Source organism: Hyla sarda, chromosome 2 (assembly GCF_029499605.1).
Source record: "Hyla sarda isolate aHylSar1 chromosome 2, aHylSar1.hap1, whole genome shotgun sequence".
Taxonomy (NCBI): domain Eukaryota; kingdom Metazoa; phylum Chordata; class Amphibia; order Anura; family Hylidae; genus Hyla; species Hyla sarda.
Window position 1 is genome coordinate 360705966 of NC_079190.1, and position 15927 is coordinate 360721892.

General features: G+C 39.2%; 1 protein-coding gene across 6 annotated transcripts in view; it reads left to right on the forward strand.

The window, feature by feature from the left end:
• The window catches only part of MAGI3 (membrane associated guanylate kinase, WW and PDZ domain containing 3), a 335762-nt gene extending 320694 nt beyond the window's left edge, over positions 1 to 15068 (forward strand). For 3 of the 6 annotated variants that reach the window (XM_056558314.1, XM_056558312.1, XM_056558313.1), the window contains 3 exons: positions 3320 to 3463; positions 6149 to 6287; positions 9417 to 15068. In XM_056558314.1, the coding sequence (XP_056414289.1) occupies positions 3320 to 3463; positions 6149 to 6287; positions 9417 to 11206 (2073 nt within the window). In that variant the 3' untranslated portion in view covers positions 11207 to 15068. Of the gene's footprint in view, positions 1 to 3319; positions 3464 to 6148; positions 6288 to 8422; positions 8514 to 9416 lie in introns of all 6 variants that reach the window. The other 3 variants (XM_056558317.1, XM_056558316.1, XM_056558315.1) reach the window with 2 other exon arrangements.
• Positions 15069 to 15927: the final 859 nt, after the last annotated feature.

A 15927-nucleotide genomic window follows, 5' to 3' on the forward strand; every position in this document is an offset into this window, starting at 1 on the left:
CGCGAGCATCGGAAGGGTGCTCGTTTCATACACGGCAGGTTTAGGCTGCTAGCAGCAGCCGGGGATCCGCCGGTAACGGCCGACATCCGCGATCGCGCGGATGTCCGCCATTAACCCCTCTGATGCCGTGATCAATACAGATCACGGCATCTGCGGCATTGCGGATTGGATTATCGGATCGCCCGCAGCGCTGCCGCGGCGATCCGATCATCCAGCATGACAGCCGGAGGTCCCCTTACCTAGCTCTGGCCGTCTCCTGGGGTCTTCTGCTCTGGTCTGCGATCGAGCAGAAGATCACCGATAATACTGAGCAGTGGTGTGTCCTATACATAGCACTGCACAGTATTAGCAATCAAAGGATTGCTATAGATAGTCCCCTATGGGGACATAAAAAGTGTAAAAAAAAAAGTAAAAATAAAAAAGTGAAAAATCCCCTCCCCCAATAAAAATGAAAATTGTTCGTTTTTCCCATTTTACCCCCAAAAAGCGTAAAGATTTTTTTAAATAAACATATTTGGTATCGCCGCGTGCATAAATGTCCGAACTATCAAAATATAATGTTAATGATCCCGTACAGTGAATGGCGTAAACGTAAAAAATTTAAAAAGTCCACAAATCCTGCTTTTTTGTCGCATTTTATGAAAAAGTACAGATGACGGCGCAAAAAATGAGCCCTCATACCGCCCTATATACGGAAAAATGAAAAAGTTATAGGTGGTCAAAATAGGGCGATTTTAGATTACTGATTTTGTACAAAAAGTTTTTGATTTTTTTTAAGCGGTACAAAAATATAAAAGTATCTAGCCATGGGTATCATTTTAATCGTATTGACCACAGAATAAAGAACACGTCATTTTAACCGTAAAGTGTATAGTGTGAAAACAAAACCCTCCAAAATGTGCAACATTTTGGTTTTCATTTAAATTTCCTCCCTAAAAATTTTTTTTTTGGGTTCACCGTACATTGTATGGTAAAATGAGGTTTCATTACAAAGTACAATTGGTCTCGCAAAAAACAAGCCCTTATATGGGTCTGTACATGGAAATATAAAGGAGTTATGGATTTTAGAAGGCGAGGAGGAAAAAACGAAAATGCAAAAATAAAATTGGCCTGGTCCTTGAGGTGAAAATGGGCTTGGTCATTAAGGGGTTAAAGGGGTACTCCACTGGCCAGTGTTCGGAACGAAATGTTTTTGCGCTGCCGGGTCGGCCAAGCCCCTCAATGTAAGTCTATGGGAGGGGGCGTGACTACCGTCACGCCCCCTCTCATAGACTTGCATTAAGGGGACGTGACAGTGAACTCACGTGGGGCCTGGCCGACCCCCGGAACACTAAACACCGAATGCTGGCCAGTGGAGTACCCCTTTAATGTGGAACTGAGCTGTTATACCAGGCACATGCCAAAGACAGTTGTGACATTGTTTTTTCGAAGAAAGCAGTGGCATTTTTTCTGGTTTTGTACAACTCTGTGTTGATATTATTTGATCTGTCTTATCTGCTGTAAAGGGCTGTCAGCTATTGGTCCTGAGTACAGTAAGCAGTGTAAATAAAAGGGGTATAATGACTAAATGAAAATACAAATGAAGTCATCCTCGCCTGCTCTGACCCGCCCCCCCCCACAGCTGCCGATCAGATGCTCCTCATCCTCACCATTCACCGCCTTCCTGTGAAGCACTGACCCCACAGGAACTGCCACAGCATTGACTGCCTCAGTATTTCCTTTCGGGTCGGTGCATCACAGGTACCAGAAAACAGCTGTCAATCTCAGGGACCTGTAGCAGCTGAACAGCAGCTGTGCGGGATCAGGGCAGGTGAGGATGTCTCCTTTTTTAAATTTATGGTGTCATGAGCTAATTAAAAAATATATATAATAATTCTGGGGCTTGAAAATCCCTTTAGGGTTATGGGATGGCAGCAGTGGCCAGTTGTGGTGACCATTTTTGTTTATTTAGGGATTATTTCTCTGTGCAGGGCTGGCACTGCAGTGCATGGTTTGTTACTGCAGCACTAAAAGAATATCTGGCAGAACTAATTTGTAATAAATATTGGCTCTGGGGATATTTTCTTCCAATTTGTGAATGTTGTGACTAATTTTACGGAGCAGTTTCAACCATTATATATGCCCGGCCTATTAAAGGGGTACTCTTTCTTTTAAATGAACTGGTGACAGAAAGTTAAACAGATATCTTAATCCTTCCTGTACTTTTTAGCAGCTGTTTGCTACAGAGGAAAATATTTCTTTTTTGTGTTGTCCACAGTGCTCTCTGCTGACACCTGATGCCCGTATCAGGAACTGTCCAGAGCAGGAGAAAATCCCCATAGCAAACCTAGGCTACTCTGAACAGTTCCTGACACGGACAGAGGTGTCAGCAAAGAGCACTGTGGACAAGACAAAAAAGAAATGAAAAATGTAAAGAATTTCCTCTGTAGTATACAGCTGCTAAAAATACTAAAAGGATTAAGATTTTTTAATAGAAGTCATTTACAAATCTGTTTTAACTTTCTGGCACCAGTTCATAAAAAAAACAAAAAGTAGCTCTATAAGTATTTCTATCAGACTAATAAGTGAACCAAGTAATACTGTCAATCTTATGGTTGCTAGGACTTGACCACATAAATGCATTTGTCTGGGGTTTTGGAGAATTGTATGTTTCCAAATTGCTAATAACATGCTTCCTTCTGTACCGCGGTGGAAATTAGAAGCAAAACGTGCCTAAAGGTGTCAGTGTAAAAATTTATGTCAAAATATTGCTTATGCTCCATCTATACTTTAAAAATATTGGGGGAGATTTATCAAAACCTGTACAGAGAAAGAGTGGTGCAGTTGTCCATAGCAACCAATCATTGTTTTTATATTTTTCAGAGGCTTAAAAAAAAAAAATGAAAGAAGCGATCTGATTGGTTCTATGGGCAACTGCCCCCTCTTCCTCTACATAGGCTTTGTCAAATCTCCCTTATTGTCCATAAATGATTACAGTGGTTTAGAAAAGAAAAGAAACTTGTTTGGACAGCATGGTCATTACAGATAATGCACCGGTTTATACTAATCTAGAGATAAGAAAAGAAGTTAAGACCACAGTTAAAATAAGAAGATACATTTATACATTGGCTCCAGTTGTGAGATAATGTCTCTTCAGCCCCCCCCCTTTCAATGCATCCCTTTGTCATGCATGTTTTGTCCTGAAACAGTGTAACCCGATTCAAACCTTATACACACACACACATATGTGCGTGTATGTGTGTCTATGTATGTATGATGTGTGAGTGTGTATGGTTTATTATATGTCACTTATGTTCTGAATGTCTGTATTGATGTGCAGAGTGCTGGTTGCTACCCTGTGGAGTTGGAGAGAGGACCCAGAGGCTTTGGTTTTAGCCTCCGTGGTGGCAAAGAATACAACATGGGGCTTTTCATTCTCCGCCTTGCAGAAGATGGGGCTGCGATCAAAGATGGCCGCATTCATGTACGTAACACTGTAAACCTTTTGCTTGTTACCTTCTTTATTTTGCTTTTCCTCAACATTATTACTTGCTTGGTGCCATTTCAAAGACTGGCACTTGCTGTATAGTTTTGGCAATAGAGGGTTCTCCGCCCTTAGACATCTTATCCCCTATCCAAAGGTGGATCCCCTATCGCAGGGGTCCCGGCGCTGGGAACCCCTGCGATCTCACCTGCAGCACACTGTGTCATCTGCTGCAGGGGCCAGAGTATCGTGACTTCACAGCCTCGCCCCCTCGTAATGTCAGGCCCCACCCCCTCAATACAAGTCTATGGGAGTGGGCGTGACGGACACCACCGTGACGTCACGATACTCAGGCCCCTGTATCGCCCGTCATCAGCCACAGAGCGAACTTCGCTCCGTGCAGCACATGACACAGGTGCAAGATGTCTGCGGGACCCCCACGATAAGACATCTTAACCCCTATGCTTTAGATAGGGGATAAAATGTCTAGGGGCGGAGTACCCCTTGAAATATTGTTTACTATAAAAATACAAAAAAAAACTATAGATCCATTAAAAATCAATACTGGGATAGAATAATCCTAGCAAACACATTGGGTTTGTCATGGATCGCTTGAAAACCAAAGCCATAATCTGTGGGCATTAAGTCAAATTTACAGTATCTCTTGTGGAAAGGAGTGGACAGATTATACTGTGTCAAACCTCTTAAAGGGCAAGTATCCCATCATATCTGGCCCTGTATTTCCTTCTCCTTCCATATGTCATTGCTGAAGAGACATTGTTATATAAAGACAACTACAAGACTTTGTAGACTTTTATCTTACAGCTATAGTTTTAGAAATAAGATCATTTTTTAAGTTAGATCATATATGAGAGCAATAAGAACAGTAATCGAAATCTGTTATAAGAATGTATCTTCTAGTCCTTTTTATTTGTACTGTGGTGGGTATGCAAGGTTTCATTCGGCACACAGTGGACATTGCACTTTAGGCAGATTGCTTGCACTGTTGGCCAAGTCCCCTGCATTTAGTTGACAGTTCAGCAAACAAATACCAGTCAAATCTGTGTTTTATTTTTCTTATTACTTTTATTAAAGCCTCAGGCACTTACTGTCAGCAAGAGAAGTGAAGGGAAAACGACAGCAATGGCCGATGAGGAATTACATAGGTCAGCAATCTGCAGGCTTGAATGTGTTCTTACAGATGTGCACTGTCTGCAAAGTACAGGTTCTAATTTACAGTGTGGTTTTATGGATAACCAAAAAAAGAAAAGTATATAACTAAAATTATTACGGCTATAGTCACCCTGGATTCAAGGCCAAAACAACAGTTAACGCAAAGGAAGGGTGAAAAGACTTACCAAGTGAAACAAATGTTTCAGCGAGAAGCGAAAGTGTGCTCAAGCATTGTGTCTTCACCTTTACAGATTGTTAATATCAGTGGTTTTATTTACTTCATTCAAAGGGCATATTCTAAACATAACATTTATCGTACAACATAAGCAAACCACAAAAGAGACCATTGAAGGGCAACATCACAGTGCTGTCTATGTACTCATGCTGGCCGAGCAGTCTCTCCAATATGGCAACCCCAATGGTCTGTCCAGTGTGGCCATACCAGTGATGATCAAATTGGTTGTTTATTCTGCTGTACAACCCCTAAAACCCCACTTAGGATTTATGTATTAAAGGGGTACTCCGCCCCTAGATATCTTTTCCCCTATCCAAAGGATAGGGGATAAGATATCTGATCGCAGGGGTCCCGCAGCTGGGGACGCCGTGATCTCCCTGCTGCACCCGACGTTCGTTTAGAGTGTCAGGTGCAGCGCCGGAGGCTCGTGATGTTATGCCCACGCCCAGCTCGTGACATCACGCCCATGCCCCCTCAATGCAAGTCTATGGGAAGGGGCGTGACTGCCATTACACCCCCCCTCCCATAGACTTGCATTGAGGGGTCATGGCCGTGACGTCACGAGCGGAGCGCGGCCATGCTGTCACGAGCTTCTGCGTCGCATCGCCAACGCTCCGTGCACCGGATGTCTGGGGTGCCGCAGCCAAGATCACTGAGGACCCCCGCAATCAGACATCTTATCCCCTATCCTTTGGATAGGGGATAAGATGTCTAGGGGCGGACTACCCCTTTTAAGGGTTTAACCCATTCAGCCCATTATTTATTTATTATTTATCAGTTCTAACTAAAATAGTAAAAACATTATCACATTGTTCCTTATATACTAGGTGATATATTTTTAATTGGCTGAATTTTAAAAAAAGAGTACTAAAATGTATGTTTATTGTATGCGATTCACCTAATAAAATGCCCAAAATGGAATTTTATGTTGCCAAAAAATAGATACTACTTAATCATCAGAACAAAATGTGTGCCGTTCTCAAGCAAGCATCCATGTCCCCTTAAGTGCTCTTCCAGACACAGTTGCTTAACCCTACACATGTTTGTGCTTGGTACAGTTAAACCTCATTAAAGTGAAGCAGCGTGATCCCTTCTGTCTGATGATGTGCAGGTATCCTTAGGGTCCGACTGCTGCAGATTTAATATTGAAGGCTTATTTTAAGTGTAGACTATCAACGTTTTAGTCTTATGATCCTCTTTACTAGTACATTCACTATAAAAAATAAGTTTGGCTACTATTAATACTTCCTAATATCAATAATGTTTATCTTTGTCAGGTTGGGGATCAAATAGTAGAAATTAATGGAGAACCAACCCAAGGTATCACTCACACAAGAGCCATTGAGCTGATCCAAGCTGGTGGGACCAAAGTTCTCCTCTTATTAAGACCTGGAACCGGACTTATTCCAGATCATGGTGAGCATTAACAATTTTTTTATTTACCAACATTGTTCGGAGGAATTACATATTTTGTTGCCTGAAATTCAAGAGCATTATGTTTCTTCAAAACTTTATTTTGTCATGTCTGCTCCACGAAGATAAAGGAAAAATGTATTCATTTGAATTTAGTCAAATTGTAGATCTTAATGATAAAAGTCCAGAAAATAAATACGGTAAATCTTTTTGCTTTTTACAGTTTATTTTCTATAGAGAACTGAAGAGCCTGTTGAGTCAGTTACTCACGTTTCTGTCAATTTATCTGCCATGGCCAGATAACTTTGTTAAAACTTAGCAAAAAAAAAAATGTATTTGCCAAAAATCCTAAAACAGTCTAAGTGAGGTAACAGTGAAAGTAACACACATGTAACAGTTACGTTTCCAAAACATTGTACTACTGTGTAGGTAAATTGACCAACAGTCACCAAGTTTTCAGGTCTGCGCTCATGAGAAAGGGAATGGATACACTAAGGATATTTTTATTACCATTAAGGAAAATTAAGATAGTTGGAATCACCATAAATTTACCATAATTGACTAAAAAAAACATTTTAAGACTTTTTTTTGTTTGTTTGTTTTTACTTTCTGGCGTTTTTTTGAGTTAAAGCCTGAAATGGATCCAGCAGGAAGGAAAATAAAGTATAAGTTCTTCATTTATATTTCTCATTCTTTTAAATGCACTCTTAGTTTTAGCTCGAAAACTCCCGTGTGTGATGGCAGCCTAAAGCATGATTCTACTAATGTAAATATGAGGATTGTTGTTAATCATCATAGTCTCAGATATTCAAGACCCCTTTTAGACTGACTCTACCACAGTAATCAGTAAGCCATCTTTGGCACACAAATAGCTTTAGCCAGAAAACGTAGTATAAGGCAAACTTCTCATATGGAGAGTTGCCATGCAGGATGTTGTGATCCATGCAACCACTATGGAGGGCAACTATGCCTGGTCATTGGTTTGGTGTCATGCCCCATTTTAGCCTATGACGCGGTGGGTTGGATGGTGGGTACAAGGATCCAACTTATTGCATCCGATGTTCCTGGATTGCCCAACTATATGAACCCAGCCTTGCATAATTGCCTTTTAAATAAATAGCTGTCCATATAAAACATGTTAATTGAGTCTGCCAGAAAAGGAGCTGCATTGACAGTATATTTCCCCCTTATGACATTACAGGGGTTCTCCAGCAAATAGAAAAGTGTCTCCTTACATTAAAACAATAGAATAGCACATACCTCCATCTGTTAGCACCATGTTTTCAACAAAAATGACTAGCTGGCCAGGATGTGCATGCAGTGGTAATGAATTTATTATGTGCAAAATTCAGATAAAAACACCGAAACATAGCGCAATCCCACCAAAAATATGCAAATCTACACCACCCCAAGCAGAGCTCTAGAAAAAGGCTTTCTCACACATTTTAAATATTACAGCTTTCTTATATATATAAATGTCCCTTGACACAACAAAATTCAACATAGAGGAAAAACAACTACAGACAAGGGCCAATGATAAATTACTTTTACAAGATGAAAAAAAACCTTTAAAGTGAAGACACTTGTAAGGAGAATACTGTACTCTCAGGCTCTCAGCATCACGGTTCTCCAAGGTTTAGCTAATGCTATATAGTTAAAAATTAGGCAAACAACACAAGTCAAGAGAGAGAGATTGACTGGCCAACAACTGTTTCCACTTCCCCATAGGTGCTGAATGCTTACGTTTGCTCCTGAAAAGGCCTCTGGCCATAATAGAAGCCCATTGTCAGTGACTATGTGTCTTCTATGTATTTGCTTTTGCTATTTATGTTAGCTTTCATTTCTTGGAGTGTTTACAAATGAGATGAGAATCTCCTATATAATGATTATGTTTGTGCTTTCTATAAATCCTCTTTCTTTTTTTTTCATTTTATCTGTTTGGCTGTTGATAGCCGCTTCTACATACCAAAGCAACAGCAAAGATGATTGTCCATTAATATGTTGAAGGATCTTACCACAGATGATCTAACCTGAGTACAAGCAATCACACGTTGCTAATGATTGTCTGGTGTACACTTTGGCAGCTATGCTTTGGTGATGTTGGTATTGTGTTCCAGGCTTGTTTTCCTTCTCCTCAGGTTTGGCTCCTTCCAGCCTCTGCTCCTTCGTGAAACCTGATCAGCAATAAGGCTTTCTCGTGCTTTTCTTGGTCTTTCCCTTAAAGACTTGGTAAATGTGCATGTCTTGTGATTCATCTTTTACCTCTATCTGTGTCTTCTCTGCATCTATTGTCTCTGGTAACTGCAGCTTATTGAAATGCATGTGCACGCACAGATTAACCAATCGTATTTATTGGCCTCCCTGGGGGTATAGAGGTTGACTGCTTTGGAAAAAATAATAGGGTATAAATTGCTTGTAGCAAGCATCACTGATCATGTTGTTGGATATTTAACATTACAATATATTGTTGTTTTTATAAGGTTTAGAAAACGGCAACTTAAAATTTTAATTTGATATGTAATCCTGTAATATCTAAGCATACATGCATATCTACCGAATACCCATTTGTGCACATTAAGGTAGATTATCTATCATAACCTGTATTAATGGTTTACTACACTATGCACACAATATGATAAACCAAGTATCTGAAAATGTAAAGTAAAAGAGAAGTCTCAAGCATTCTGCTCCCTTTACAGGTCCCTTATAGGTAATAGGTCATATTGCGGGACTAGACATGCAGCTATCTTATTGTAATAAAATCCTTTACACTGCATGAAACAGAGCCTAACATAATATCTGCTTTGTTACTTCCACATTTCTTAATATGTTTAGTTGTACGTATCTCACACATGGCTGCGTGGCATGGGTATTTGTTGAGCTGTAGTATATAGCATTGTCATGTAATGAAAGCACATTCTACTTCACTTCACTTCACTTGATGTCACATTTAAAGTCACTCTAATGTCTGGGGTTTTCATTTCATAAATGCATGTATTTTGTGTTGTTACAAGGATGTTCATGAATAATTTCCCTGCACAATTAGTAAGCCATTTCATGTCACTTACTTGGATGTGAATGCCCAAAGAGTAATTTCAGTGCTAAAAATATTGTTTGATTTTTTTTTTTTAGATGATTTGGAAACCATTCATCCTTTATCTCCAAGTGTAATATATGAGGACCTCTCTGCATTTTCATCAAATTCATATATGGACCCCACTTCTGGAGTTTCTCCTTTACCAGCACCTAATGAGGATTCTTTTGAAGTTGAGGAAAATGAGAAAATGGTTGAACCAAATGATATACTGCAACCTAAAAACAGTTTTGTGTTGCCTGGTAGTGATAGTCAAGAAAGTAAGGCACCAGAGCAAGAAAAAATGTGGTCTCCTGGCCAAGGCAAAAATCAGCATATAGATGGATCTTTGAGTCCTAAAAACCCTAATGAAAAGAAACTGCTGGATGCCAAGACAGAATTTAGCACAAAAAGAGGAAGATCTCTGAGTCCTAGAAAGACTGATAGCAAAATATCTAAAGAACATTCTGATAGAGTTCAGAGGTCTAGACAGACAGAGTCTAAAAAAAATGAAAGAGAAACTAGGGAGCGATCACTAAGCCCCAGGAAATCCAGTTCTAAAAACCTAGAAGGTGCTGTTGACTCTACCACTCATGCAAAAGATAGCAGAAGACAAAGGGGAAGATCTGCCAGTCCAAAAAAGACTTACAAGAAAGAGGAACAAGGGAGGAGTGGCCCTGAAAGGGAAGAAAGTTTGCAAAACCACAAGGAGCGGTCTCCAAAACATAATATTAAAATTGAAGGTGTAGATCACTCTAGAGAAAGGAAAAACCAAACATCAATTCGGGAAAACAAAGAGGAAATGGGAAAGACCCATGAAAGACCTGGGAGATCAAGGAAAGAGGAAAAGGAGGAGAAACCTAGAAAAGAGGGGGAAAAACACTTGAGACAGGAGAGAGATGAGAGAGGAAGGAGTGAGAAAGACACTAAAGGAGAGAGGGTAGAAAAACATTGGAAACAGGACAGGGAGGAGAAGAACTGGAAAGAGGATAAGGAGGAGAAGCACCAGAAAGAGTATAGGGAGGAGAGGTATCGTAAAGAAGACAGGGAGGAGAAATATCAGAAAGAAGAGAGGGAGGAGAAGTATCGCAAAGAGGACAGGGTGGAAAGGCATCAGAAAGAGGACAGGGAAGAGAAGTATCGGAAAGAGGACAAGGTGGAAAGGCATCAGAAAGAGGACAGAGTGGAAAGGCATCAGAAAGAGGACAGAGTGGAAAGGCATCAGAAAGAGGACAGGGTGGAAAGGCATCAGAAAGAGGACAGGGTGGAAAAGCATCAGAAAGGGAACAGGGAAGAGAAGTATCGGAAAGAAGACAGGGTGGAAAAGCATCTGAAAGGGAACAAGGAGGAGAAGTATCGGAAAGAGGATAGGAAGGGAATGCCTCAGAAAGAGGATAGGGAAGAGAGAAGCAGGAGAATTGACAGAGAAGAAAAACCCAGAAAACATGAGAAAACCAGAAATGAGGGTAAAGGTGAGCAATTCAATAGAGAAATACATGAATCAATAGGCAGCAAAAGAACAGATGATAGACATGAGAAGTCCAGGCGAGAGGGTAGGTCAAGTTTTGCTGTTAATGACACAAAATCTCCAGAACAAATACGTAAAACTAATGAGGGAAGATCTAGAAATGTTACAGAGTCTGAGAGAAAAAAACAGGAGAAGGACCGATATGGAGAACTTTCTACTCTTCGTGAGCCACAAACCAAGAATCCTACAGCTGATACATTTGAGAAAACCAAAGATGAAGGAGTTTTGACGGCAGGAGAGAAAAAAAAGCACATTTCTCCAGGACCATGGAAAGTTCCCGGTACAAATAAAGCCTCAGATGCCAACATCTTGAATATATAGAAACCAAGTCCATGTGCCGCCAGCGAGAGGAGCAAATATATCTTAAAACCTGAACTGCACAGAAGGCTTTTTTGGCTTTGTTTGTAATGAGTGGTCTTCCACAAGCTTGAAATCCCTGCAACTCTATGAAGGTGTTTTAATGCACTTTTTAGACTTTGTGCTGCTATAATGAAAGTTGGGGACAGTGTTGTACAGATCTAGAACAATCATTATTTAACTTTGCCAGTGTGATCATAACTCCACTATTCGTGCCAATGTATCTACCTGCTCAGTTTATCTCCTCTCTTACTGTATGTCTGTGTAAAGTGTAAGCTTAACTCTTTTCTTACTTAAGCCAAAAAGCCTCGGCTAAAATACCCAGTTAGCATGTTGCATGTTTGCAGACAGTAATAAAACGACATACAGGTCAGTAACGGACAAAAAGGAAGAGCAAAGTTGTCAGCATGACATATATCTACCCTTTAATCTCTACAGAGGTTTTATATGTTCATTTTGCTTCACACATTTTGAAGATATTGAAGAACAAATATAGAGTCTGTTGCCCCAAATTTTCAACTTTTAGAGAGCGCTTAGTATGTATATGTGTTATTGCAGATTTGGCAGATAGTGTTACATTTTGAACTCATCTGCCTAATGGCATTTTATAATAATGTATATGATTTAGGGAAGGTGCAAGAGAAATAATATATGCAGCTAACTAAGCAGAGTGTGTTTGATCAATCTCTATATAATTTAGCTTTGAGGTTAGTGAGCGGAAATAGTATTTTCAAGTTTATGAAGTTTCCAAAGTATGACTGGCATATAGTTGAGATGTTTTGCATTTTTTTTTGTCTTAAAATTTTTGAGAACTGCAAGATTGTAGGTACATGATTTAAATGCATTGTATATTTTATTGCAGCTTTGACACTACAGGTGAAAAACCACTAAAATGCTGTGACTGTTGTCATTGCAACTACTATCACCTATGTTATGTTTGATGCCTGACTGCTTTTTGCTAAAGGGACAACATTTAGGCATTTACTGTATATGCCATCGCAGCAAGTTAAAGCATGGCACAAGGATTCATATGAAAATCTGTGCCCCATGGCTCCGGACTACTGCCCACTGGGTAGTCCTTTTCTGTAAACCAGAGCTTCTCAATCGTTTTCTTTTGGGCCTTAACGGCCATTCCTCTTAAAATGTGTCCTGAACTAGGTAGTGCATTAAAATAGTCATAAAAGGAATCGGATATGTTGCCAAACCAGAGATTGATACAAAAAAGGCTGGCATATATTTCTTTCTTGTGTTTTTTGATATGCTGCATTTTTTGGGGGGTTTTGGCTCTGTAGAGTTTGAGTGGTGCCAGCCGACCAGAATAATTGATGTTGAATGTTGCCTACATGGTCAGGGATATCAATTAGATGCTAGGTATTTTCTAAAAGTAAGAACACATTGTGGCCTATATAATCCATTCAGTTACAGTGGGTTGTAGATAAGCCTTCTAGTTTGCTTTTTCAGACGACAGTGCTACTCTTGTCCATGGGTTGTGTCTGGTATTGTTGCCCAGTTCAATTCACTTGTCATATGAATGCTTGTCTTGGGCACCACCACTGTTTTTCAATGCCCTCATTTATTTATTTGTCTTAAATGTCCATCATACTACTGTGGTGACTGTGGTGTGGTACATAAGGAATTAAAAGGATGTTTCTGCCTTAGGTAAATGACACTTATCTAAATTATGCAGAACTTTGCTGAAAATCTGTGTAACTTACTAATATACCTGTTTTTCAGATCTCTGCATGTACTCAGTGAATGGAAGCATTCAATGTTCACAGTCAGAAGCTGAAGCCCTGTCCAGACTTGTTTGTTGCACTGTAGCTTTCTAAGCAATTCTATGTAAGCTACACAGAGAAGCAGAACACATTTCTCTCCTATAGTGGACTCCGGGCTGGTTGCTTTTACCTACACAGATGCACTGTTAAAAGCCATTAGTTATGAGCAGAACTAAAAGGACTATTACACAAGGTGGTTATCGGCAAAATGGGGCCAATATTGCTCCATGTAATAGACCCAGTGGTCAGCCTACAAACAAGCAGATGCTTGTTCACCTGCTGATGCATCTTTTTTGCAGGCCTATGAATCGTTGTTTGTTGGCTTTACATCTCTCTACATAAACAGGGGGTGTGCGACTGACAGTGGTGTAATTCAAGGCCCACACCGATAATCCAGTAGTCAAGTCTCTTCATAAATTAGCTTGTATGAAACCGCAATGTCCCTATCAGCTAGGACGTGAGCGGAGGGTCCGTTACCTGCCTCCGGTGCATCCAGTCGGCGATTGATTGCTCCAAGCCCGAGATGCAGGCTTGAGCAATTGACCTCAGATAACGCTGATCAATGCAATACTATGGCTTTGCATTGAACAGTGCTGGCAATCAATGCACTGCATGTGATAGCCCCCTATGGGAGCTATAACATTGCAAAAAAAAGTGTAAAAAAAAAGTTAATAAAGATGATTTAACCCCTTCCCTAATTAAAGTTCAAATCACTCCCCCTTTTCCCATAAAAAAAACCATGTAAATAAAAATATAAACATGTGTGGTATCGTGTGCAAATGTCCGAACTATAAAAATATATAATTAATTAAACCGCACGATCAATGGCGTGCGCGCAATTACAAATTCCAAAATATATTTTTGGTCACTTTTTATACCATAAAAAAATTAATAAAAAGCAATGATAGAGTCCGATCTAAACAAAAATGGTACCGATAAAAACTTCAGATCACGGCGCAAAAAATTAGCCCTCATACCACCCCGTACGCAGAAAAATAAGTTATAGGGGTCAAAAGAGGACAATTTTAAACGTATAAATTTCCCTGCATATAGTTATGATTTTTTTCAGAAGTACGACAAAATCAACCTATATAAGTAGGGTATCATTTTGATTGTATCAACCTATAGAATAAAGAGAAGGTGTCATTTTTACCGAAAAATTTACTGTGTAGAAACGGAAGCCCCCAAAAGTAGAAAAATTGCGTTTTTTCTTCAATATCATTGCATAATTATTATTATTTTTATTTTATTTTTTTGTTTCGCTACAGATTTTTGGGTAAAATTACTGTCATTACAAAGTTGAATTGGTGGTGCAAAAAAGAAGCCATCATTTGGGTCTGTAGGTGCAAAATTGAAAGGGTTATGATTTTTAAAAGGTGAAAAGGAAAAAATGAAAGTGCAAAAAGTTATTTATTTGGCATAAGGAATCCAATATTAAAAATCATGTTTAATGACAGTGCCCGTTTAATTCAGGACAGGCTTTCAGCCTTTGCTTGCAGTAAGTTAATGGAGAAATTCCCTTAGCAAACATGCAGAGATCTTCAAAACAGTAATTGTAACACCAAGTATGTAGAAAAGTTATATTTTTCTGTTATGCAAAACTGATGTGAATATATAACATTTAGTAATATATATATATGGGAATAGTGCCATCTTCTTCACCTTATAGCAGCCCTTCTTCCCCCTTCCCCTCAACTTGCCTCCAGATTCTCTGTAAATGTTAAAAAATAAAAATTCATCAAGTTAGTAAAGAATCTTTCCATAATACAACAGTAAATAGTAGAAGGGGTCTCCAAGCTTGTGACATAGAGGATGTCAACTAAATGCCGGCTGAGGAGGCAAGAAGCAATAGGAGACAGAAATGTTAGGCATTTGAGGTGCTTAGCCCCGCCCTGTGGGCACTTGCTGCTCCTTTGCATGTATTAAATAATGCTAATTGCTTGACTCACATACAGGGATTTGCCATTGTAAAGGTATGCCTCCAATGTTTTTACCTATCCACCTATCCAAAGTACCTATCCACTCAATGTACATAGACAGAATATGTATATATGAAAACAAAAATGCAGAGGAGTGATTGGGCTTTAAAAAAATATTTACAGAATACTGGATAACCCATTTAAGACAACATAGTTGATGTTAGGGCAGGGGGAACTTTATGAAGACGATTTTCATAACCTTAAAAATGGACAGTAAAATTTCATGTTTAGTACTCTTAATACCTGACGCATCCTATGTGTGAAAGCAGAATATACATATAAGCACCTATATATTCAAAACAGGATGTTTTTTTTACACTCCTATATCTGAATGCCAAGCTGTTTATAATTTTATGACAAGACTTAACTTTGTTGCAGACGTCTTAAAAGAAGTCCTTTCCAGAGCCTTGTACCTTTAACATACTGCTATATACCTCCGTTCTGTTCTGGTGACTGTTGCCCGGCTGCGATTAATCCTTTTATTGGCAGTGGGTCCCTTTCAGTTAAAGGGTTCATCCAGATTTACTGCACCCAGTTTTATTACTGTGACTTGCTCTGTCCTGTTTAACATACTGTGATACTCTTCAAAAAGTAAATCTTTCTCGAAGGAACTGATATTTCCAAATATATAAGTAAAGTTGCCTTGAAATATTAAGGGAATCAAGAATAGATTTACTGGTTGTAAATGTTTATATACTGTACAGCACCTATAAATATATATATATATACATTTATCTTTCCAAAGTATAGAATAGATCTGTAAAGCAGTTATTATTTTTTATATAGATATATATATATGAGAACAATCCAGTCAATGGCCTTCAGTTCTTGCACTGTAATATAAAAAAATGAAATTGCTGTATAATTTTGTTTTATTTTCCGATAATGCATTCTATATTGTATGTGTTCAGCATCCTCCAGAATTAAGAAC